This window comes from Cydia splendana, chromosome 8, assembly GCF_910591565.1.
Source record: "Cydia splendana chromosome 8, ilCydSple1.2, whole genome shotgun sequence".
NCBI lineage: Eukaryota > Metazoa > Arthropoda > Insecta > Lepidoptera > Tortricidae > Cydia > Cydia splendana.
In genome coordinates this window covers 13,754,299-13,781,341 of record NC_085967.1, presented here as the reverse complement: position 1 = coordinate 13,781,341, position 27,043 = coordinate 13,754,299, and the positions used below count along the sequence as shown (strand labels likewise).

The 27,043-nt window shown below is 38.1% G+C and overlaps 2 protein-coding genes across 7 annotated transcripts in view; one reads left to right on the top strand and one right to left on the bottom strand.

The window, feature by feature from the left end:
- The window catches only part of LOC134793125 (serine/threonine-protein kinase tousled-like 2), a 46,695-nt gene extending 42,807 nt beyond the window's left edge, over positions 1–3,888 (bottom strand). For 4 of the 5 annotated variants that reach the window (XM_063764673.1, XM_063764675.1, XM_063764679.1 and 1 more), the window contains exons 1-2: positions 3,141–3,177; positions 1,165–1,221 (exon numbers count right to left, since the gene is read on the bottom strand). In XM_063764673.1, coding sequence (XP_063620743.1) covers positions 1,165–1,221; positions 3,141–3,162 — 79 coding nt within the window. In that variant the 5' untranslated portion in view covers positions 3,163–3,177. Of the gene's footprint in view, positions 1–1,164; positions 1,222–3,140; positions 3,178–3,605 lie in introns of those variants that run through there. The other variant, XM_063764678.1, reaches the window with a different exon arrangement.
- On the top strand, positions 1,174–27,024 carry LOC134793138 (late secretory pathway protein AVL9 homolog). Of its 2 annotated transcripts, none has more exons than XM_063764710.1 (7): positions 1,174–1,294; positions 5,211–5,408; positions 12,222–12,438; positions 20,134–20,323; positions 20,970–21,691; positions 24,209–24,392; positions 25,624–27,024. In XM_063764710.1, the coding sequence occupies exons 3-7, from the start codon at positions 12,246–12,248 to the stop codon at positions 25,940–25,942; spliced, it is 1,608 nt and encodes a 535-aa protein (XP_063620780.1). In that variant the 5' UTR covers positions 1,174–1,294; positions 5,211–5,408; positions 12,222–12,245; the 3' UTR covers positions 25,943–27,024. The 2 variants fall into 2 exon arrangements, with proteins under 2 accessions (XP_063620780.1, XP_063620778.1); XM_063764708.1 differs by lacking the exon at positions 1,174–1,294 and adding an exon at positions 4,765–4,942.
- The last annotated feature ends 19 nt before the right edge of the window (positions 27,025–27,043 follow it).

Below are 27,043 nucleotides of genomic sequence, written 5' to 3'. Positions count from 1 at the left end.
ATCAGAACGCACATGAGTTCACATTTTACCTTGTTAATCCTAAGCAAAAAGTCGACGGGCAGATGTCCATATACGGCTGCCAAGGTAAACAATGTTTGCGCGACACAAGATAATACTCAATATGTGCATGATACTGCAACCGTCTGGTTAAACAGCAGCAAGACAATGGATGTTAAATTAGCTTTTAATATTAATCGAATAAATTAAAACGGCGCTGTATTATTAATATAATGCCGATTCGAATAGGAGGGTAGCCATTGTTCGGAAAAACATGTTTGTTGGCAGCTAGAGCTTGCGTGGCATAATCAAAGCGGGCGGAGGTGAGAGGTAAAGCGCGGGGGAGCGTCTAAACTCCATCAGGCGAGGCAGATTCGTCGTGTCGGGTTGGACTGACCTCGAATCCCTATTGATCTGGTGACGGCCCGTCTATGACGTCACACCGTACTAGAACATGGCCGCTGCTGATACAGAAAACTACGCCGCCTACGCAGTTCAAACACTGCACACAGTACGAGCCTAATCGATATAAATAGGTACAACACCGGCTCAAACGAAAAACTCTTCATGCGCTTCATTAACTATTTTTAACTTACTGCTCGTTGGTAATTGAACTGCAAACATTGATGATTATAATAGGAAAAAAACCACGATTCTTTGTTCACGGCTTGGTAAAATAATCCTTTTCGTTTCGTAATCGAACTAAAAAACGAGCCTGCACGCTATATCTGAAAACAACTCTATTTTCAAATACATAGAGACCGGAGTCATTAGTTCAGGTATTTTTTACATAAACAAAAATTTAACTATATAGGTGGCTATACTTATATAATTCCTTGTAACGTATTCCTAGTCCTAAAATATCAGTCTTGAAAACAGTAAAAAGAAGTGTAGGTGGCAATAACTACTTACTGATAAATTAATGCCATAATTCTTAAGCCGGTGTAAATATTTTACGACGCCGACTCTTAAACGGAAAGCAAAGTTACTGCTTCATAACAATGAATTTGATGTCTAAAATTCCCCAACGTCTAAATCCTATAAAGAAGCCACATAGTAAACAGTCAAACGAAAATAGATTGTACGATAAGTCATTACGGTTTATTATTCTTCCACCAATGAAACCGCAAGGGTAACGCAACAACCTTATTTTCTGCGAGAGCTTACCTGGGTATAATACTTTCTCCGTCATGCCTGCGGATCTAACAAGCTCTCCATTGAATCCTGCGAACAAGAAACAAGTTTTTGTTAGGAACTTGTGAACAACCTTTAAAACTGATGCAGAAGTTATATTGAAGTATCTCGGTAGATACCTTGTATTTGGAATACAAGTATATCTCTGGTTAATAATAATCATTATTTAAATTTAGTTAGCGAATGTTACCGAGTGCACCTGCGGTGGTAATTTACGTCTCAGTCCTAAGTAGGGGGAAACGAGCAAAGGACAGGCGCTGCCGCCCTACGGAGTAACGGAACTGCGCAGGTATAAAAAATTAAAAACGCTCGTGAGCACAAATAAGTCGCGTATTCACTTAGTTTCGAAGGTCAACCGTGTACCCGGTTCCTACTCGGTCTGAATAGGCGACAGACGCGAACTGTTTATTTTAATATGCGGCGTGTCATGTATACTCATACTTAACCACGTATATAGAATAATACGCAGATAGGCTTGTAGGTAGATAAGTGTGACTTCATTGTGTTAACACAAACAACTAATGTCATGGCTAGGTAGGAAAATACCAATCATGCTTAGCAGAAAGTTTCGTAATATCGTATTCGTTTCGATATATATATATGTAGTTACAAATTATTTGTTTTTTAAAAGGTCTTCCTATAAAAACGCATTCAAATATAACTAATGAAATGATTATGTAGTCAGTGATAACACTGATAACATAACATCCTCAATAACACATCTCATTTCTCAAATTGGAATACCCAAAAAGTATCTACATATATACTGATATACACTCTGGTTTTTTCAAACAGATTGAGCAAGAAATCTAAAATAAATAATTCATATACGTAGGTACATATTATTTATTTCATTCAATTGAATTTCAATTTAAAAAAGCCTTTGGTTTGAGAACTTGCAAAGAAAAGTCACTTGTAAAGAAAGTGACATTCAACTAACTATAAGGTCACAAGTCAATCTGTTATTATTAGCTGACCTTTACCAAGCAGATCATTTTCAGATCCTATGAATTTTAATTAAATTATGTACAATAACATCTAAGTAGGATTTGCCATGGAGCACCTCAAGAGAGCATATTTGTAGCTTTCCATTAGAGAAGGGCCCTTATGCTTATCTGCAATAAGGAGTATAAGGACCTTTCTGTGCTGGAAAGCTACATTTCATATTTTCATTATCACAATTTAAAAATACATATGCTTAGACTTGAAGTTTAGATCTTTTTAAATTAAATGAATAAATTAATATGTATTCTTGTAAATTGACATACTTTAACAATTTATAATGTAATGCTATAATGAAAATAAATCTAATCTAATCTAAGCCTGATTATATGACAGAGAATTGATATAGCATTATCTCTCTCCCTTTCCAATTTTAGTATTTATCCTGATTTAACTATTGACTCCGAGCCATTGTACCATTTGTACCTAAATATTTAAGCCTTATTGAACAGACTGGAGGGATCCTGTTGATATGTAGGTATGTGTAAGATTGTTCCCATAAAAAATATCCAATAAAATAAATGCTAGTTAATTTTCACAGAATACAGGGATTTACAACATTTTCCACTTTCTTTTACTTGTTCCTCAAACTTTTTGACTTTGACAAAAGAATGGGTTGACGCTACAAAAAGTTTACTGATAAAACAACCTTCAATAACAGAAAGGCAATATTATGTATGATAAAGTTCCCATTTCAGTTCTTGGAACATTGTGTACAGAAGTTCATAATATGTATACATTTTTCACCTTAATACAATGGATTTATAAGTGAAGAATGTATACCTACATATTTATGTACTCATCTGTACATTCATAAATTATATTCAGGCAATACAATGACTAAATAAGTCCATAAACATCACTTCCACCAATAAAACATGATAATTAGGTTTACATTACCTTGAACCAAGCTTCATTAAATTTATAGAATAAGGAATGTTATATACCTGGAAGTGGCAAATTTGACATGGTGTGCACATCTAACTCAATAAAAGTTAGGTATACCTGTATCTACTTTATTTTTCAAAATCCTAAATATTGGATTAGCATCATACATATTTTAGGGAAAAATGTATGACATTGGACTGTTTCTTGCAAGGCACTGAATCTTCACTGAATGGACCACATTACATTAATAGAAAAAATTTATATGTACTTTGACTAAACAAATGAAGGTGGTATCATCCAGGTAGTTCCGAAAACCTCTATGCATGTTGCATATTATAAAAAACAGGTAGGTATGTATAAAATACCTACCATGTACCTCTTTGTCAAAACCTGTTAAAGGTAATTAAATTTACATATTTAAATGCAAAATACATTAAATATAGTAGAAGTATCAACATATTCGAGTACCTAAATTATGAAATATAACAGGATTATAGTAAAATATTCTATATTTTTATACTAACCTTAAAATCCAGAACTATGAACTCGAATGTATTATGTAGTTCCTGCAGTCAACAAGTTGCACAAATATGTATGAGTTCTGTCACCAATTCAATGATATTTCAGTTCATTACGTGCGAAAATGGCGACGAAATGGTCAATTTCCATTAAGGACTTTTCCTCGGCAACACCTCTCGAAAACACTTCAATGTGTAACAAATAAACATTAACTATGTTAAGGCATCTAAATCCAGATAGTTTTTACACTAATGTAATTGATAACGGATTAAAAATAAAACAATTCTGCACTTGGTTTCAACTCAAAATATAGAATAACAGAAACAGATTATCAATAGAGTCAATGGTACTCAGACGTACACCGAAAATACACAATAGACAACATAATAGGTTAATGCGACCTCTTGACAGTTCCTGTGTGAAATTGTCAACATATGACAATCTAATTCAAGCATGAATGATACCGGAACGCGAATAAAAGCGAAGTGAGCCACAGTTTCTTTAAATATTGATATTGATTAATTTGTTACATTAAAATTAATTGGATATTATAAATACAATTTTTTACTTGCGTTTATATTTATATTATGTATATTAATTATTTGATAATAATGTTCGGAACATTCGGAAGTAGTTCAATGTTGCCAATTGCGAAAATAAATTACTAAAGAAATTAATGAAAGAAATGAACACTTGTATTATTTTCGTGTCTTAATAATTATATATAAATACGTATTTCAGACATAATATCCAAAAGGTTACTTTTATTTTTGCGGGAATATACTTTATTTAATTTTATAATTTATAAATATCTTACGACAGTATACATTTGACTAGTAGCGACATCTTTTGTCTTATCATTTACAATAAAAATAAATTAAGCCCTCGAGCGATGCTTCGACCAAAGAGTATAGTAAGTTTTATGTTAAGTGTAGTAAGTATTCGATGCGACGAACTAGGCTCACATTTGGAGCGAAAAATCACACGCGAATCTGCAAGGCTTTCGTCCACGAGTCATACAATAAATTTGGAGGATATCTTTTGAACTACTTGATGGCATGCTGGACAGTGTAATAATCGCTTTAACAAGTCAGGACCTTAACTGGCAACACTGATGAATGATTGTCTGTGCAAAAAAAAAACAAAAAAAGTTGTCTGTGCTGTGCTGTCATTCTTTGATTGTGCGACGAGTACTAAATTCTTTGTTTTTGTAAAAAAAATACGCCTGAAAATGCCCTGATCATCAAATCCCCATAAAATATAATACAACATCATGTCTTGTATAAATGAGCCAGTGCTCAATATAATAGTTGTGGGTTTTCACCATAAAAAAGGCTGCCAGGTAAGTGTAGGCGTTGAGGGTTTATTAATCAATAATGTTTTTGTGAAGAGTACTTATTAATATAATGCTCTAGTCATTCAAAGACTATGCTTATTCATTATAAATGAAATTCAAGCTCAGGCTTACTGAAAATCGCAGCCTTCGCGATCAATGTCTGTATCTTCCAAGCGTCAAGCTTTATGCCGAAGTGTTTCGTAGTTAGTTTAGTTTACTGGATTTTAAGTTCCAAAGTTATCGTCAGGATGTAAAGATATATTTTATTTTGTAGGTGGAGCACTGTTACCCCGAGTTGGTGCCTGGCCGGCCCACTGAGCTGCCCTCAGCATGGCGGCATCTTCCAGCATTGGCATTGCCTGACGGTTCTCATAATTACCTATCTGATACCATATTTTTCCACCTACCAGGGCTAACTGAGCCAGCCCATACTGTGTATGCAATATCCTGTTTCCGGCAAATCCCAATAGAGGTATTAATTCCTGATATTTTATATGTTAGCACAGTTTGCACATAGTCTGATTATGATAATTAAGGTCATCAATGGAAAAAAACAAATTAGTTTTGAACGTTAGTTCTATATGTTCTGTAAATGGCATGTGTACTGATTTTGTACATGTAAAACAGAATATAATGAACTTAATTCTATTTGGTGTACATCCAATTAATAAAAGAGAAGGTGACACTAGTAGTAGCAGTTTAGCATGTCCCATATAACTATTCTAGTCGCAGAATCACAAAGTGGTAACTAAATGTCAGATGTGGCGTAACAGAGTCCACACAATGTGTCTAGAATTGTTTCGAAACAAAGTGTCGTCGCCGTGTCTACACTTTTCCGTAACAAGGTGTCGACACATTTGTGTGCACTTTGCGTGCGGTTTGCGACTAAATCTGAAAGCAAATTTGTGACAGCAAATGTCAATATAAAATACCTCTTGAAAACCAAGGTTTGTCAAACTACTATTAGTGTCTCGTGTGCTCGTAATTCTAGTAAGTCATCATGGGCAATGCAAATGATAATAATCGACCGAAACCATATAAACACCCAACACCCGTCAACCTTTTACAGAAAAGTTTTTAAAGAAATTCAATAAGCTACTTAGGTCAGGCAACGAATGCTCCAAAAGTTGTAGAGGGAAATGCTCGGAACACAATTTTTGACTCCGTAACTCGGTTTGACAAGTTAGGAGGTGAACATATCAAAAGTCCCCGGCCGTAGCCCTTGAGCGGGGGGGAGAGAGGGGGCTTTGAAGGTCCCATTTTCCCGTTTTTCGATTATATCTCGGAAACTATGCATCTCAGCGACATGGCCACTTATACAAAATGAAAGTTAATTTAATTTGTTACAAGTTTATTCCGTAAATTTTTTCGATATGTCGAATAGTTTTTGAGATATCCGCTCTTGAAAGTTTATTTAGGGCTCTCAATTTTATCTTGATATATCTATATCAGTGAAGGTGCTAGGCCGTGTTTGGTATCGTTTTCGTATAAATCTGGGGTGCTGAATCCATTTAAGATATCACATTGACACCATTCCACAAAATAAAAATAAATCTTTTTAGGGTTCCGTACCTCAAAAGGAAAAAACGGAACCCTTATAGGATCACTCGTGCGTCTGTATGTATGTCCGTCTGAATACACAAAATAGTTCTTTACCTATAGATGACAGGAAAACCTATTAGAAATGTGCAGTCAAGCGCGAGTCGGACTTAATGTACGGAACCCTTAATACGCGAGTCCGACTCGCACTTGGCCGGTTTTTTTGAAACTCTTCTTGACGCTTAACCGCTGAACCGATTTCGTTGAAATTTGGCATAGAAATAGTTTGCGTCCCGGAACAGGACATAGGATAGATCTTATAACCAAAATCATCTTTTGAAGGTGTGAAAAGTGGCGTGGAAATTTGTACGGGAAATCAATAACCGCTGAACCGATTTATATGAAATTTGGGATGGTCTACATCTTTGATTTAGTTAAAAATGATGAAAAAACATGACTTCAAACCTAAACTTAAACAGTATTAACTTCAAGAAGTCAATTCTGAATTCCCCCCTACACCTCATTTCACACCTTTAAAGGATGATTTTTAAGATAACTTATTATGTCCTGTCTCGGGACTCAAAATATATGTGCACCAAATTTAAATTAAAACTGTTCAGCAGTTTAAGCGTGAAGAGGAGTTTAAAAGAAAGTATTTTAATAAGTTTATATGTTTTTACTTCGGAATGGTGTCAATGTGATACCTTAACTAAATTTGGTACTGCGAATTTATACGAAAACGATACCAAACATGGCCTCGTAGCTTTACTGTTGTAGAAGTCAAAATAAAATTGAGAGCCCTAAATTCTTATTACTTGGCCAAACTTGTGTAGAAGGAAAAGGTAAAATAAAAGTCTTCGGCAGGAATATAAGACACAAATATTTTTTTTTTGCGTTACTATTTCATTCATCAAATATAAACATACCTTGATTATACTATTCTAGTGAGATCCTCATAGATAAACAAAAACATTTACTTAAAAAATTACAAGGTCGAAATGTCACGGAACTTGTGAGAGTAATATGTGAAAAATATAAACTTTTATGACAAAAAAAATCTGGACACAATTTAAGAATCACCCAATTGCGTCGAGGAATCATCTGTATTTTTGCTTGTTTCATTACCTCCTCGCTTCTTTTTTGTCCTTTGTATTCTGTAGCAATTTGTTAGATCTGAAAATAAAGATAACTTGCGTCGTAACGGATGTCGATTTATAGGTTTTAGGGAGTGCAGAATTCGAAAAAGATGATCATTTTATAATCCAAGATGGCGGCTACGTATTTTGTCATAAAAGTGGAATCCAAAATAGTCATCATTTTCGAAATCTGCGCCCCCTAAAACCTATAAAATGACATCCATGACGACTTTTATGACATAGTGCATGGCCGCCATCTTAGAATCCAAAATAGTCATCATTTTCGAAATCTGCGCCCCCTAAAACCTATAAAACGATATCCATGACGACTTTTATGACATAGTGCATTGCCGCCATTTTTAAATTGAAAATGTTATCAATTTCGAAATCTGCGCCCCCCAAAACCTATAAAACGACACCCATGACGACTTATATGACTTAGTGCATGGCCGCCATTTTGGATTCCAAAATGGTCATCATTTTCGAAAGCGGGGCCCCCTAAAACCTATAAAACGACATACATGACGACTTTTATGACATAGTGCATGGCCGCCATCTTGGAATCCAAAATGGTCATCATTTTCGAAATCTGCGCCCCCTAAAACCTATAAAACGACACCCATGACGACTTTTATGACATAGTGCATGGCCGCCATTTTGGAATCCAAAATGGTTATCATTTTCTAAATCTGCGCCCCCCAAAACCTATAAAACGACACCCATGACGACTTTTATGACATAGTGCATGGCCGCCATTTTGGATTTCAAAATGGTCATCATTTTCTAAATCGGGGCCCCCTAAAACCTATAAAACGACATCCATGACGACTTTTATGGCATAGTGCATGGCCGCCATTTTGGATTCCAAAATGGTCATCATTTTCAAAATTGGGGCCCCCTAAAACGTATAAAACGACATCCATGACGACTTTTATGACACAGTGCATGGCCGCCATTTCGGATTCCAAAATGGTCATTATTTTCGAAATCGGCACTCCCTAAAACCTATATATCGACACCCATCTCGACTTTTATGACAAAGTGTTTTGCTACCATCTGCATGCAAGACATTTCTATTATTTTTACGTACAAAAATGGCCCCCTGTCAACTTTCAATCGAGATTTAATCGATAATTTATTCGATTAATATTCAGATTAATTCAATTTCAATCTATGTTAGGTCGACTAAACTAATCGCGATTAAAATTTGAGAATTAACTTTTTTTATTCCATTAATTAGTCGAATAAACAGTTAATCGATTAAGAGCGCTCTTACAAGAAAAGTCGAAATAATGCAAAATTGATGATACTAGTCGACGAAATTCAGGACTTTGCGCTCATTATTAGAAACAATGAGTACTTGTTCCAGTAAAAGCGTCTTCTTATCTTTATAAATATCGTTGTAAATATTAGAAAAAGGACTTATTAAATTAGTAATGATTTTTTTTCTGATGGTCGTTTCCGAAAAACCCCGTGAAGCACTGAATGGCGAGCTCTTATTTGGAAATGTTGAGAATTTTACTCTGCTAAACCTGGCTATTTTGTATTACTAATACCCTGTACTTTAGGCATATCAAACTATATTTTTCCTACATACCTTTGAGAAAGAGAAAATCAAAGTAAAACGAACTCGATTTTCTCTCCGAAACAAGTGTCAATTCCTACGAAAATCTACTTAATATCGAAGTCATTTTCATACTCAAGCAATCTGCAACGTTTGCTTATACTGTTGGTATACATTAGTGTTTATGAAATTCTACTATAATTTTTTGGCAATTTTTTGAAAACTACTCTATATTACCGATGACGCGCGCTGCGCCAGCTCAGTGCCGCGGCAGAGCTTGTAGAGGCAGGACGTGTGTCGGTCGGCTCCGCACATTTTCAACGGCGACGACGAGGTTTTTTATCATTGTGTGCGGCGGGCGCCGTGTAAAACGCTATACTGTGTGCGTGTAAACCGCAACGAGAGACTTTGATCCTAGCACTGTTTTTATAGTATTATAATTTATAATGGTACAGTTTAATAAACTACCGGACAGGATTAAAAATATTTGAAACGACCTGACATTCTATATGTATTTATTTGACTCAAGATAGTACTCAGGGTCTGATGATGGAGCCGGAAGGTGGTCACCGGTACCAATCAACCATGCAACTAAACCACTTCGTGTTTAGGCTCGTTTTATTCGTCTCAACAAGATCTTTGACTTAAGATAGTACTCAGGGTCTGATGATGGAGCCGGAAGGTGGTCACCGGTACCAATCAACCATGCAACTAAACCACTTCGTGTTTGGCTTCGTTCGATTCGTCGCAACAAGATCTTTGACACAAGTTAGTACTCAGGGTCTGATGATGGAGCTGGACTGTGGCCACGGGTACCAGTCTACCATGTAACTGAACCACTTCGTGTTTGGGCTCGTTTGATTCGTCGCAATAAGATGTTTGACACAAGATACTACTCAGGGTCTGATGATGGAGCTGATGATGATAGACAGGTACCCGTCGCCACCTTCGCGCTCCATCATCAGACCCTGTGTACTACCTTGTGTCAAAGATCTTGTTGAGATGAATAAAACGTGCCTAAACACGAAATGGTTTAGTTGCATGGTTGATTGGTACCGGTGACCACCTTCCGGCTCCAACATCAGATCCTGAGTACTATCTTGTGTCAAAGATCTTGTTGAAACGAATAAAACGAGCCTAAACACGAAGTGGTTTAGTTGCATGGTTGATTGGTACCGGTGACCACCTTCCAGCTCCATCATCAGACTCTGAGTATCACCTAGTGTCAAAGATCTTGTTGAGACGAATCAAACGATCCTAAACACGATGTGGTTTAGTTGCATGGTTGATTGGTAATGGTACCTTCCAGCTCCATCATCAGACCCTGAGTACTGTCTTGTGTCAAAGATCTTGTTGAGACGAATCAAACGAGCCCAAACACGAAGTTGTTTAGTTACATGATAGACTGGTACCCGTGGCCACCTTCCAGCTCCATCATCAGACCCTGTGTATCTTCAGTGTCAAAGATCTTGTTGAGACGAATCAAACGAGCCTAATCATGTTACTACATGGTTGATTGGTATCCGTGACCACCTTAATCATCATCAGACCCTCAGTACCAGTTCGTTTTTAAACCCTCGTTGATACAAACTTTACAACCTATAGGTACCAAATGCAATGACGAAACATGTAAATAAGCGAGTAGGTACCTATAATTTCTTTCGAATAATATACCTTCATAAGTACGAGTATGGGGCTATTCATAAATTACGTCGTTTCAAATGGGAGGAGTGGGGGGGGTCTGGTCATCGGATGATGGTAACATGACGTAGGAGGAAACAGATTCATCCGAAGCTTGATTTTTGGATGATTTGAGGGGGGGGGGGGGGGGGGTCAAAAATCGTCAAAAATAGATGACGTAATTTATGAACAGCCCCTATGTACATTTGCACTGCATTTAGTATTTTCGTACTTACCAAATAACAGTTTTAGAACTTTAAAAGTTAAATACAGTTAGTGTTGTTATGGTTGATTTCAATATGCTTCGCGAAGGATCAAGAATGTTTAATCCATCATTGTAGTGCGAGTGTGGTAGAAGGGATCGGCGTACTGAGCTCGCACGGCCTGCCGCAGCGCGTAAAATACCTAAACTCGCTCAACGCCGAAATGTAATAGCGCTCTTAATGCCCATCTCTGACCACGGCATTTTTACACTTTGAGAATATCTGAAAACAAATCAACACAAGGAGCCATTTTGCAAATCCAGTAACATACCAGTAACTTTGTTATTACTTTTGACAGCGCGTGTCATGTGTCAACACAGAGTCGACACAAAGTCGAAACATTGCAACTACTTTGTGACTGCAATATTTCTCAGCCTTAAACCATATTTATACATCATAATTAACAAGTTTCGTAGTATGTAAAGCGTTATTTCTGTTATTTAAGTATAGTATACGCATCGAAGTACTAAAAATGCTTCAAATAATATAGTTGTGAACACAGGCACTGAGAAGTAAACAATTTCATTTCCGGCTAAACTAAAACAATGTGGTGGCGCGTTGATTATATTACACTTAGTTTATCAAATCACTCGAGCAGTTTAATTCCCCATAATAATTTAAGTCATATTGTAATATAAATGCAAACAATATATAATTACGTCTTGTAATCCGTTTTAGAGATGGCGTATTAATGTCACTTATTTTTATTTAAGTATTTTTCCATCTGACAGTTTCCATTTGACAGGAACAAAATGAACGAATGAACGAATGATTTTGGCATAAAGTAGTCGCAAACCCGAAACAATGTGTGCACACGGCGACCACACTTTATGTCACTTTGTGTCATGTGTCGACCCTTCCCCATTTCTGGTAACTGTGTCGACACGGCGACGACTCTGCGACTGGAATTGTGACCGAAACAGACGGTGTCGACACAAGATGTGTCAACACCGCGTCGTAACGGCGACTGGAAATGGTTGTATGGGTTACATACAATTTGAGTTTTTTTTAAAGATTTTTTTTTATATTCATTCATACAGTTGTATAATACTATCTAGTAAGAATAAATATTTAAATAATATAATTAAGTTGTAATGTTTCAGCAAGTGGTACAAAAAACAGAGGACATGACCAGAAGTTCAGTTCAAAAGAGTGTCTGTGTTGTGTGTCAGTCCCCCCTGTTTGGGAGGCTGGCGGTGAAGATGGAGCTGGTAGTGAGAGCGTGGTTCCTGCAGGGAGACTTCTCACAGACCAAGCTTCTGGAGGATGCGTACAAACACCTCAACAGCTGCCCTGTTCAGATTGATCAAACTGTAGAAGGTAATAAAGTTGGTCAAGCAGATTTTGTCAGTAGCAAAAGGCGGCAAATTTGAAAAATCTAGGCGCAAAGGGATATTGACTCATAGAAAATTTGAATTTCGCGCCTTTTCTACTGACAAGATTAGCTTGACCATCTATAATAATAATATCACCATGGTTATTATCCTCCTAATGCCCAATCCAGAAATTGCTACTGAAATTTGAACCTTTAGTGCAGGGAACAGAGTTGATTTTGGTTTTGTTTGAAAATTGAATGAAACATAACAAATGCGACTCTGTTCCAATTGAATGTGATTTAAATTTAATCGAACTGAATAAGTACTATAGGTAGGACCTTGGGCCTTAGGAGACTAAATTTGATTACAAACAGTGAAACAGTGTGAAACATAATTGGGGGAGGGCTATGGCTCCTCCTATAATTCCTTGAATTTATTGGGTACTCTCGGGATAACTCTCTTTGCCACTATTTACAAAACAGATTATTAATATACACCGTGTTTTTATTGAATTCCGTTAACTTCGGGGTATAGTTAAGTACGTTTATAAGAACTAAATGGCATAGTTAATTTTCAAAAAAAAAAAATTTTTTTGTTTTCTTTTTTGTTTTTTTTTTGTTTAAAAAGTAATTAAATGTAGCATATAGCGTTGTTGTAACACGGGCATTACATTTAACTCAACCAAACAATTGAAATCTGTGACATATCAATGTCATTTTGTACATCAATCGACCGAGATTGTACTTAAGTTTAGTAGCAAATGTATGAACTCATTCTAAACACTAATCAATATGTAAGCCGGCCCTAAGGCAAGTGTACACGCTTGTAGAGGCCTTATAGGAAAAAAATAAATTATGGATTATCTCCGAAATGGACTTAATTAGAACATCGGTGTCTTTGAGAAAGTTACTTGATTTAAGCTCAGGAATGCACCCTTGAAATTAACGGAAATCAAAAAAAACACGGTGTATAACAGCACCATCTAATATACTGAAATTTACCTGAGAATTACTTGAGTATTACAAACCCTTTACTGAAAACTAGAAATTAGATAATCTAATTTAAAATTGATCTGATTTTAAATCAAATTCGAACATTGATTTACTCTTCAGTTCTTGATTCTGAATGCATATACCATCTCTTTCTTATTTAATAAATGGTGTAAAATGTAGCTACAGTATATTTTTTTAAAGTACCTAAATCACGTTCATTTTGTATAGACGCCATACGAACAAGATGTAAATGGTAATTTACATTTTTTACAGTTATGACTCATAATTTTAACAAGTAGGTGAGGGAAGTAATGACTAATGTGCTTCAAGCATGGTTGGATATGGAATGTTTTGTGACAACAATGCATGAATACCTATTTTGTATTTAAGTAACTATCTAATCTGCTTATACACTCAAAATAAAGAAATATTAGTTTTTTTATGTATATACTCCATATTCATGAAACTGGACAAACCTCTATTAGGTACTTAATTGACCGAAGCGTAGCGAAGGTCTACGTTTTGACTCGAGCAATTTGCTTTCGTATGTCCGGATGTTCTCCTCTACAGGTCGCAATTCTTAACTGATTCTCATGAAATTTTGTGACCAGATTCTATGACTAAATAAAAATTTTTTGTCAATCCGGTTTTTGGAAATTTTAAAAAATGGCGGAGTCGTGATACCTGTCGCCTAAACAAATAGTCGTATCGATATTATAAGAGTTTTTTTCTTTTTGAGACATGTTTACAGAGTTAATAGCAAAAAATGCAGAAAAAAATTATCGCTGGTTTAGGCGGTATTTAGATATTTAGTTTTGTATTTCCGGATGTTCTCCTCTACAGGTTGCAATTCTTAAGAGCGCTATTACATTTCGGCGTTGAGCGAGTTTAGGTATTTTACGCGCTGCGGCAGGCCGTGCGAGCTCAGTACGCCGATCCCTTCTACCACACTCGCACTACAATGATGGATTAAACATTCTTGATCCTTCGCGAAGCATATTGAAATCAACCATAACAACACTAACTGTACTTAACTTTTAAAGTTCTAAAACTGTTATTTGGTAAGTACGAAAATACTAAATGCAGTGCAAAAGTACATAGGGGCTGTTCATAAATTACGTCATCTATTTTTGACGATTTTTGACCCCCCCCCCCCCCCCCACCCCCTCAAATCATCCAAAAATCAAGCTTCGGATGAATCTGTTTCCTCCTACGTCATGTTACCATCATCCGATGTCCAGACCCCCCCCCCCCCCCCACTCCTCCCATTTGAAACGACGTAATTTATGAATAGCCCCATACTCGTACTTATGAAGGTATATTACTCGAAAGAAATTATAGGTACCTACTCGCTTATTTACATGTTTCGTCATTGCATTTGGTACCTATAGGTTGTAAAGTTTGTATCAACGAGGGTTTAAAAACGAACTGGTACTGAGGATCTGATGATGATTAAGGTGGTCACGGATACCAATCAACCATGTAGTAACATGATTAGGCTCGTTTGATTCGTCTCAACAAGATCTTTGACACTGAAGATACACAGGGTCTGATGATGGAGCTGGAAGGTGGCCACGGGTACCAGTCTATCATGTAACTAAACAACATCGTGTTTGGGCTCGTTTGATTCGTCTCAACAAGATCTTTGACACAAGACAGTACTCAGGGTCTGATGATGGAGCTGGAAGGTACCATTACCAATCAACCATGCAACTAAACCACATCGTGTTTAGGATCGTTTGATTCGTCTCAACAAGATCTTTGACACTAGGTGATAGAGTCTGATGATGGAGCTGGAAGGTGGTCACCGCTACCAATCAACCATGCAACTAAACCACTTCGTATTTAGGCTCGTTTTATTCGTTTCAACAAGATCTTTGACACAAGATAGTACTCAGGGTCTGATGTTGGAGCCGGAAGGTGGTCACCGGTACCAATCAACCATGCAACTAAACCATTTCGTGTTTAGGCACGTTTTATTCATCTCAACAAGATCTTTGACACAAGGTAGTACTCAGGGTCTGATGATGGAGCGCGAAGCTGGCGAGTTGGCGACGGGTACCTGTCAATCATCATCAGCTCCATCATCAGACCCTGAGTAGTATCTTGTGTCAAACATCTTATTGCGACGAATCAAACGAGCCCAAACACGAAGTGGTTCAGTTACATGGTAGACTGGTACCCGTGGCCACAGTCCAGCTCCATCATCAGACCCTGAGTACTAACTTGTGTCAAAGATCTTGTTGCGACGAATCGAACGAAGCCAAACACGAAGTGGTTTAGTTGCATGGTTGATTGGTACCGGTGACCACCTTCCGGATCCATCATCAGACCCTCAGTACTACCTTGTGTCAAAGATCTTGTTGCGACAAATCAAACGAGCCCAAACACGAAGTAGTTCAGTTACATGGTAGACTGGTACCCGTGGCCACAATCCAGCTCCATCATCAGACCCTGAGTACTAACTTGTGTCAAAGATTTTGTTGCGACGAATCGAACGAAGCCAAACACGAAGTGGTTTAGTTGCATGGTTGATTGGTACCGGTCACCACCTTCCAGATCCATCATCAGACCCTCAGTACTACCTTGTGTCAAAGATCTTGTTGCGACAAATCAAACGAGCCCAAACACGAAGTGGTTCAGTTACATGGTAGACTGGTACCCGTGGCCACCTTCCAGCTCCATCATCAGATCCTGAGTACTATCTTGTGTCTAAAAGGTCTTGTTGAGACGAATCAAACGAGCCTAAACACGAAGTGGTTTAGTTGCATGGTTGATTGGTACCGGTGACCACCTTCCGGATCCATCATCAGACCCTCAGTACTACCTTGTGTCAAAGATCTTGTTGCGACAAATCAAACGAGCCCAAACACGAAGTAGTTCAGTTACATGGTAGACTGGTACCCGTGGCCACAGTCCAGCTCCATCATCAGACCCTGAGTACTAACTTGTGTCAAAGATTTTGTTGCGACGAATCGAACGAAGCCAAACACGAAGTGGTTTAGTTGCATGGTTGATTGGTACCGGTCACCACCTTCCAGATCCATCATCAGACCCTCAGTACTACCTTGTGTCAAAGATCTTGTTGCGACAAATCAAACGAGCCCAAACACGAAGTGGTTCAGTTACATGGTAGACTGGTACCGGTGACCACCTGCCGGCTCCATCATCAGACCCTGAGTACTATCTTGTGTCAAAGATCTTGTTGAGACGAATCAAACGAGCCTAAACACGAAGTGGTTTAGTTGCATGGTTGATTGGTACCGGTGACCACCTTCCGGCTCCATCATCAGACCCTGAGTATTATCTTGTGCCAAAGATCTTGTTGAGACGAATCAAACGAGCCCAAACACGAAGTGGTTTAGTTGCATGGTTGATTGGTACCGGTGACCACCTTCCGGCTCCATCATCAGACCCTGAGTACTATCTTAAGTCAAAGATCTTGTTGAGACGAATAAAACGAGCCTAAACACGAAGTGGTTTAGTTGCATTGTTGATTGGTACTGGTGACCACCTTCCGGCTCCATCATCAGACCCTGAGTACTATCTTAAGTCAAAGATCTTGTTGAGCCGAATCAAACGAGCCCAAGCACGAAGTGGTTTAGTTGCATGGTTGATTGGTACCGGTGACCACCTTCCGGCTCCATCATCAGACCCTGAGTACTATCTTGAGTCAAATAAATACATATAGAATGTCAGGTCGTTTCAAATATTTTTAATCCTGTCCGGTAGTTTATTAAACTGTACCATTATAAATTATAATACTATAAAATAGTGCTAGGATCAAAGTCTCTCGTTGCGGTTTACACGCACACAGTATAGCGTTTTACACGGCGCCCGCCGCACACAATGATAAAAAACCTCGTCGTCGCCGTTGAAAATGTGCGGAGCCGACCGACACACGCCCTGCCTCTACAAGCTCTGCCGCGGCACTGAGCTGGCGCAGCGCGCGTCATCGGTAATATAGAGTAGTTTTCAAAAAATTGCCAAAAAATTATAGTAGAATTTCATAAACACTAATGTATACCAACAGTATAAGCAAACGTTGCAGATTGCTTGAGTATGAAAATGACTTCGATATTAAGTAGATTTTCGTAGGAATTGACACTTGTTTCGGAGAGAAAATCGAGTTCGTTTTACTTTGATTTTCTCTTTCTCAAAGGTATGTAGGAAAAATATAGTTTGATATGCCTAAAGTACAGGGTATTAGTAATACAAAATAGCCAGGTTTAGCAGAGTAAAATTCTCAACATTTCCAAATAAGAGCTCGCCATTCAGTGCTTCACGGGGTTTTTCGGAAACGACCATCAGAAAAAAAATCATTACTAATTTAATAAGTCCTTTTTCTAATATTTACAACGATATTTATAAAGATAAGAAGACGCTTTTACTGGAACAAGTACTCATTGTTTCTAATAATGAGCGCAAAGTCCTGAATTTCGTCGACTAGTATCATCAATTTTGCATTATTTCGACTTTTCTTGTAAGAGCGCTCTTAACCGATTCTCATGAAATTTTGTGATTCTATGACTAAATAAAAATTTTTTGTCAATCCGGTTTTTGGAAATTTTTAAAAATGGCGGAGTCGTGATACCTAGCGCTTAAACAAATAATCGTATCGATATCATAAGAGTTTTTTCTTTTTGATATATGTTTATAGATTAAATGTCCAAAAATTCAGAAAATTTGTATCGCTGGTTTTGGCGGTATTTAGATATTTCGTTTTTACTAGAGAATGAGTAGCTAAATTTCGTCTTTAGTAAGAACTATCATGGCGCATTTTGCAAACGTTCGCTTTTTTTGTTTGCATCGGGAGGTCCCTGGTTCCATCCCCAGTAATTGTATGCAGCTACACAACTTTTTGTATTTTTTATTCTTAAATTTCGTATCAATTGTTGTTTTTTATTTTATTATTTTATTTTGAAAAAATTAAAAAAATCGTATTTTTTATTTATCAAGCGCGGGCTAAGCGTATTCGTTTAATTTTTGCAAGAGATGATGGCTTTTTGCGCTTTAAAGAAAATTTGATTCTTGAATATACGGCGCCATACCTTTGGCCTCTATGCTCGTCTAGATGGCGACACCATTTTACATTTAACAATATTTACTCATATCAGTAAAAGAACATGGGTCAAAATCATATGGCGTTCTAAAAATAAAAAAAATCATTTATCCATACATATATACATTTATTGATATTTTTTATTCATTTTCATTTTAATCCTGTATCGAAAGATGGCAGTAAATTTACAGCACTGATTTACAGTGACTACAAAATTTAGTACGACAATAACCCTCTACTATTGGGACCGTGCGCGTTGGAGGGTCTGCCATCTTGTGGTCTGAATCGGAAACATGTACATTGCCAAAGCAAGTTCTACCATCAACCGTTCTCGTAGGTACGTTTTCTTGTGCATAGTAGGTTCTGCCATCTTGTGGGCTACATCGGAATCATAAACTACACATCTACGCTTCGCGCCAAAGATCTGACGGCTCCTGTGCTGCCCCCTATAGTTCATGCACATCCCCTATACAATCTATTCTCTTTAGAATTTAGATTAGTTAGATATTTAAATTCTTACTCTAAAATTAAAAGCATGAAACTCCTTCTATTGCGACTCGAGGAGGAACAAAGACTGAAAAGACTGGCAAACCAAACGCGCACGAAGCTTCTCAGTTGCAGTTTACAGGCTAATTAAAAGGTAATGTTGGTTCCCTAACATAAGTAGAGTTAGACCAAGAAAAGTCTGCAGAGATTTTGACACTGGCACAAATAACATTGGCACTGCGTGTGCTGTCAAAATCTCTGCAGACTTTTCTTGGTCTAACTCTATCCACTTTTCTATACAATTAGTATGGCGACGTGGATACTTAAGTTGGGGCACCGACCGTACACTGACATCGGAATGATATTTTTATCATGTTATTTAGTAGTCATCGTGCGTCTCGCTTGCGCCAATACATGTACGGACAAGAACCAGTGAAATGCACGATAACTAAATGACATCAGTTAGACGTCATTCTGATATCAGTGTACGTTTGAATTGGCCTGTTAGCCAAAAATTGTTTCGTATGTCCATCTGTTCTACTCTACTGGTCGCATTTCTAAACCAATTCCCGAATTTTGTAAGCAGGTTCGATAGTTAAGGTTTTAATTGTCAATATAGATTCTCTAAATTCTTCTAAACAACGAAGCCATACATTTACTCAGTTTTAAGCTCAGCTCGCGAGGTCTACAGCTCACAGAGCCACTAGTTTGTGTTACTTATCTAAAATTTTTGCAGCATAACATCTAAAAACTTGCCCAAATATTTGTGGTAGTACTTTTAATTCATGGTATGGGTTATGTGATTTACACTTTTGTTTGCCATTATTATATATTATCATATTAAAGAAAAATATTTAACAGTGATGTTTGGGCAAGTAGTGTAGTAATGTGGCAACAAAATTAGTCCTGGATTAATATTTGGAAATTCAGTTACCAGAAAACGTATAGTGCCCTCCGTCGCCATATAAAGCTGTCAAATCTGCAGCTACAATATTTTACATTACTTTAGACATCTTAGCAGGGGTTTTTAAATCATTTAACATTTAGGCGCTAAGCGAAAACCCCTCTTAAAAAATAATTGGGGTCACCACTCTTAGTATTAACAAAGAGAATAGGTTATATATAGGTATCTTTGGTAATAATTAGTGAATGTTTTTAGGTTTATCAGTCCTCCGGCTAGTGGAGTCATGGCGGCATAAAGCGCTGCTGCTGTTCAAGTTGCTGCTGCTCCGCCGGCGCGTGCTGGTGTACGGCGCGCCGGCCGGGCCGTTGTCGGCCGCGCTGCTGACGCTGGTGTCGCTGCTGCCGCGCTGCCTGGAGCACGGGCTGGGCAAGGCCGCCAATGTCGTGTGAGTACAGCTAGAGTACCCCTAAGGGCTGATTTAGACGGCGCGCGAACTCGCATGCGATTTTAGTTACATTGCGGACTGTTGGTTACGTCCAATTCAACTGACCGATCAAAAACCGCAATGTAATGAAACTCGCATGCGAGTTCTCGCATCTTCTAAATGAGCCCTAAATGCCCTAATGCGGCAAGGCGCAAACTTACTAGGTCATTCACCTAATGCGGTCGCCGAATCATAGTATGTATTTCTTCATGCGAAATTATTAGACCCCATTGCACCAACCACAATCAACAGGCTGATTAACGTTACTCTGCAGAGGGCTAATTACTTCATGACAATTTTAATACTTGTGTTCTACTGACAGTTTTGTACAACTAGCCCTTAATCTTAAAAAATGGTTAGTGACCCCATATACGTTATTTATTGAAAATCAGCCACAGTAATCGTGCCAGATGGCCTTCAGTTTTCTAGGATAATCTAAAGTCGAAAAGTTTATGAATATTTTTGAAGTTATTTGCATTATCATACAGGTTTACAATTCGTAATTTATTGCGGTATTTACACATACCATAGCTCAAACAAATGCGTCATTTGCAATGTTTGTTTTTAAATTACTTACATGAATTATCAGCCATTCTTATCTTTACAGATTGTCCAGGCCGTTATCTCCCATCCCTATGGCCCCAGATAACAAGTCGGAGGACATTGTTGACACCGCAACCGACATTGTGAACGAGCCGTATGTAAACGGTTCAACTCAAATAGATGACGAACTTACGCCTAAAGAAACAGGAAATTTATTGGAAGAAAAGGATAGAGTTAGCCGGCAGAGCTTTGATGAAACGCTACTGTTGCAAGCAGATGTTGACAGACAAGACTTAGCTAGCAGGGAAAAATGCCACAGCATTGGAGAAAAGTACAAAACTCAAAAACCGCTAGTTGAAGCCCAGCAAAGCCCAACTATGGCTAGAGATATGAGCGTAGATGGCTTATACAACTTAACAAGTCAGATTGACCAAGCTGAATGCGGGCTTCCTTTATCACTATTTGAGAATGGTTACCTCTGTTTACCGTACTTATCTTTACAGTACTTAGATCTTTTGTCAGATGCAGCCGTTCAGGGTTTCGTAGTGGGTGCATCTAATGTTTTGTTTAAGCAGAAACGTCAGTTGTTCGATGTGCTCGTCGAGCTGAATGAGATGAGGATAGAAACAGGGGATTTGATGCTGCGAAGACAGCTGGCGCTCGGGACGGAAGACCTGAGGTTTGCTGACCACGTGGTGCGGCACGGCGCTTCGCAGGGCGACGCGTGGATACGAGACCAATTTGCCAGCTACTTAATTTATCTTTTAAGGACATCTTTACTGCCAGGTAATTTTAAACAAGCCTAGATTTGTACGTTTAGTGTATAGTTCCAAATTGCATGCTAAATTATCCGTGGTTCGTGTGCTAAAAATCCTTAGTCACGGCAAAAAGAATAGATAGTATCAAATAGTATAGAGGGGTCCTGTCATTGTAAATTTTGTAGTCACTGTAAATTTACTGCCATCTATCGACACACGACTAAAACTCAAAATGAAAACGTATAAAGTTATCAAAAAATGTATATATATGGATAAATGATTTTATTATTTTTATATCATTTTGATCCATGTTCATTCACTGATATCTATGTGTTAAAATTGTTAAATATGAAACGGTGTCGTCACGGCATCTAGCCGAGGATAGGCTAAAGGTGTGTGCGGCATCTATTCGAGAATGACTTTTACTTGAATTCCGAGGCACGTTTTTTCCTTAGACTTTATTCGTCTTATACGAAGTTACATATGTCTTTGGTCAGGGTAACATTAAGATTTACCTCAAGAAAATTTACGAATGACGTGCTAGATGGCGCTGCTCCGTAAAGCAAAAAGCCTGAATCGCGCTATCAAGATTTTTCGTGAGATGATGACCCCAGATTCAAACAATATTTATTTAGTTCACGAATCACATACTAGGTGGCGCTGCTCCGTATAGCAAAAATCCTGAATCACGCTATCAAGATTAATGACCCCTAATTCAAACTATGCTTGTTTAGTTTACCGATTTCGTACTAGATGGCGCTGTTTCGTTAAGCGAAAATCCTGAATCGCGCTATCAAGATTTTTCTCGGGATAACGACCCCCAAACGGTTACTGGTTTTATTGTACACGAATTGAAGCTTGGAATTTGTTTAGTTGCTAGTATTGCATGTTGTAGAAGGCCTGATAATACAGTAAAATTATACATTTAGCGTTTGTGTCAAATCCGGTAGTTCTGATTTTTTGCCGACTTATTTATGATGTTGATCCAATGAATAACCCAAGTTCGTGACCTCGAGCGCCGAACGCAACTTTGTCAAAAATCGAAACACCTGCGAAAATTTCGGTTTTTGTTTAGTTTTGGGCGATTCTAACCCTAAAGGACGAGTTTTTGATAGTACCTTCCTTAGACGTTTTTAAAGAAGACTAAATTTGCTACAAAAATATCTCTGTAGATTGAATAGTTTCCGAGATAAAGGCTTTCAAAATTTAGATTTTTTTTTAATTGAGCTCGTAGGCTAAGTGAGTGCAGTGAGTATGCACTTTTGACTCAGGCGATGCCGCTTGGCAGGATTGTTCCTAAGGTCAAACAAAGCTGATTTGGCGCGGTAGCCACGATATCGTACCGTGCCCACCCCCCAAAAAGGGAGGGGAAAGGGTCGGATCCCCAGGTCCAATCTAAGCTATATTTCTTCCTGCTCTTAGCAACTAGGGCAAGTTATATATGATTTTCATATAATTTAGGGCTTCCTTATTCTATAAAGTATCACTTCAAAGCAGGCATTCATAATTTTTTTTGTAAAAATATGAAGCGTATTGAGTGACGATTTCCATAGAAATGTAATTATGGCCATGGTATAATAATATACTCCGCCTGGTACTCTATTCCTGTCTTTTCTAGGTCACCTAACTGACACAAGCCTACGTCATCATGCGACAGCGCTATATGATAATATGCGATAGCGCTATATATAGCGGCCATGTTATTGTGACGTAGGCCTGTGTCACTCTGGGAATAGAAGACCATGTTTTTAGACCATGATTATGGCCAAAGTCAAAAGTTAAAAATCTTTTTAAAAAACACTTAACTTGGCGATTTAAAAGTATGAATATAATGTTTTCATCCCTAAATTATATTAAAATGATATATAACGTGCCCTAGCTCCTAAGAGTAGGAAGAAATATAGCAAAGATTGGACCTGGGGATCCGACCTTTCCCCTCCCTTTTTGGGGGGTATGCACGGTACGATCTCGTAGCTACTGGGCCAAATCAGCTTTGTTTGACCTTAGAAACAATCGTGCCAAGCGGCATCACCTGAGTCAAAAGTGCATACTCACTGCACTCACTTAGCTTACGAGCTCAATTTCAAAAATATCTAAATTTTGACAGCCTTTATCTCGGAAACTATTCAATCTACAGAGACATTTCTAATCTCGTATTGTAGCAAATTTAGTCTTCTTTAAAAACGTCTAAGGAAGGTACTATCAAAAACTAGTCCTTTAGGGTTAGATTCGCACAAAGTTTAACAAAAACCGAAATTTTCGCAGGTTTTTCGATTTTTGACAAAGTTGCGTTCGGCGCTCAAGGTCACAAACTTGGATTATTAATTGGGCCAACATCATAAATAAGTCTGCAAAAAATCAGAACTACCGGATTTGACGCAGAAGAGCCAGGTTACAAAATTCTACAATTTCACTGGATTATGAATGGGATCTATAAAGATTTCTCTTGGAATGAGTACCTCAGACTAGTATAGTGTTGAAGCTATAGTCAATCAACTTCTCAAATGACATTTTCAAAAAGTTCATTCATGGTGATTTTTTACAGAGGGTAGTCGGGAAATCGACCCGTACAATGCTCAATTCATGTCAGCGTTCAAAGCCACGCCGGCGTACCAGCAGTGGCTGAAGACGACCAACAACGGTGACATCGAGGCGTTCGCCAACCTCGCGCCGATCCATCCGTTCGCCGGCCAGCTCTCCGTGGCTGATATGAAGTTGAAAATCGCGCAGTAAGTGCACCTATTTAATTAATATAGATGGTCAAGCAGATCTTGTCAGTAGAAAAAGGCGGCAAATTTGAAAAATGTAGGCGCGAAGGGATATCGTCTCATAGAAAATTTGATTTTCGCGCCTTTTTCTACTGACAAGATTCGCTTGACCATCTATAAATATTTTACTTATAGTCCGACAAGAATTTTTAGAAAATAAATGAGGGCGCCACTTCCTACGTAACTGTCACATCTTTGACGTTAAAAGTTTAAACATGGCAACAATTTAGTATGGAAATGTTTTTAGTTCCATTTTATTTATTTTCTACTAATTTATGTCGCACTATACAGTATGTTTCTTTTACTTCAAGCTCTTTGCGGGTTGAATATTTAGGTCAATGATTTCTACTACATATGGGATCAAATGTGGAAACGCAAAAATACTTGGCAGTCTCGTAGAAAACGACATGCGATCAGCCTAAATGTATGAAACAGACATTTATTTTCGTTTTTTAGAGGTTGATTTTAAAGTGGTACATAGCCACCTCGCAGAACACCTGGTATCTGCTGTCCTAGGAAAGATAGCCGCCGATGTGTAGCAGATCTAGCGTTTTTTAGGGTTCCGTACCCAAAGGTTAAAACGGGACCCTATTACTAAGACTCCGCTGTCCGTCCGTCTGTCACCAGGCTGTATCTCACGAACCGTGATAGCTAGACAGTTGAAATTTTCACAGTTGATGTATTTCTGTTGCCGCTATAACAACAAATACTAAAAACAGAATAAAATAAAGATTTAAGTGAGGCTCCCATACATCAAAGGGGCTATTCATAAATAACGTCATTTCAAATTAGGGGGGGGGGGTCTGGACATCGGATGACGGTAGCATGCGAAGTAGGAGGAAATGGGGTCATTTGAAGCATAATTTTTGGATGATTATAGGGGGGGGGGGGGGGGGGGGTCAAAAATCGTCAAAAATCGATGACGTAATTTATGGACAGCCCCAAACGTGATTTTTGACCGAAGTTAAGCAACGTCGGGCGGGGTCAGTACTTGGATGGGTGACCGTTTTTTGTCGTTTTTTTGCATTATGGTACGGAACCCTTTGTGCGCGAGTCCGACTCGCACTTGTCCGGTTTTTTAATAGCCTTTTGCGTGTGACATTTTGAATATAGAGATTGTAAGATTACAATTTGAAGTGACTAACTGGTGCAGATTGTTTTTTTATAATTTAGAATACTTATCCATGTTTAGCACCATGTCTACGAGCGAGGGCGGACGGAAGGTGACAGCGGCGGTGGCGAGCACGGGCCGCGCCGTGGCCACCACGTCGCGGGCCGTCGGCGGCGCGCTGTCGCAGGCGCGCGGCGCGCTGTCGGGCTGGTGGAGCGCGCTCACCGCGCCGCCCGCCGCCGCCGCCGACGCCGACGCCGACGCCGAGCTGCCCGAGCACGCCGAGGAGGCCGCCGACGCCGCCGATAACAGGAAAGACGAGCGCGCCGCCACGCCCGACCCTCCCGACAAATCTATAGAGGAAACCTCCACCGCCCTCAATAAAATACAGGTCGTATAATCGGACGCATTTGCACACGTCGTGATTATCGCTTCGTAGTATTCTAGATATCGAAATTAGGTCCATTGTAAATATACTTCCGTGTAGTATTTTCCTTTTAGCGGTGTATCCGGTCGTCGAGTTGTAGCGATGGTGGCCATTAGATTTTTTTACAGTGATACTGTATTAATTTATATTCGAGGAGATTAATCGAAGATAGAACCGTAAGCAGACTATTTGATCGAAGAAATAAACGGGCAGCTTATTTCTAGAATCTATATTATCACTTATTGCGCTTTCATTAAATGAAATGCTTTTATTATCCGTAATTGTTTTTAAATAGTGTATAATTTATTCAAAACTATATGTATATGTTTTTTGTTGTGTGTAATCATATTTTTTCGCTCGAATAGCTGCTTTCCTTGTAAGCGCAATGTGATTTTCAAATACGCACGAAAATTCTTGCACATTGAATTTTATCTCGTGAAAAAGTTCAAAGAAAAACTCAATCAGTAATTATTACATTATAGGCTTAAAATATTTATCGATTTGTATTCAATTAAAGATCTAAAAATTACCTTGAATATTCATGATACGAAGTTCACTGGAGTTTATATTTGCATTGTCTATTAAAATTGATAGAAACATTTTGAAATATCTTTAACATGGTACAGGTATTGTAAAAATGTTGATAATAATTACTGGTAACTTCAACTTTGATACGATTTGTGATCTCTAAAAACACTGATAGTTTTAGTATGTTGTTGATATTATAATAGATTATTATTTTAGACGTCAGTGTGGAATAATGTTACAGTGAAATCGAAATAAATAATGTTAAGATGCTATTACTTAATCACTTTTTTTCTTGTCGTTATTTATTTATAATAATCAATGAAATCAGCAAGGAGGCTCTCTATGTACTCAACGAAGAAAACCCCTGAAGCAGGGATTAATTCTGTTAATTTGTACTTCCCTGACCTACTTATATATTTATATTCTTTTATTTTGATGTACGGTTTCAGGTTGTATACTTGCAAAAATATACGCATACCTAACTGTTTTATAGCTGTGACACGTTAATATAAAATTAAATTATTTAAGAGCGTTTTATTGAACCTA

Bases quoted from the DNA above. Each gene is read 5' to 3' on its own strand.
- LOC134793138 (XM_063764708.1), top strand. From the start codon at position 4,874: ATGTCTTGTATAAATGAGCCAGTGCTCAATATAATAGTTGTGGGTTTT. The intron at 12,439-20,133 runs GTAATAAAGTTG...GAATGTTTTTAG, and splicing joins GATTGATCAAACTGTAGAAG to GTTTATCAGTCCTCCGGCTA. The intron at 21,692-24,208 runs GTAATTTTAAAC...GATTTTTTACAG, and splicing joins AAGGACATCTTTACTGCCAG to AGGGTAGTCGGGAAATCGAC.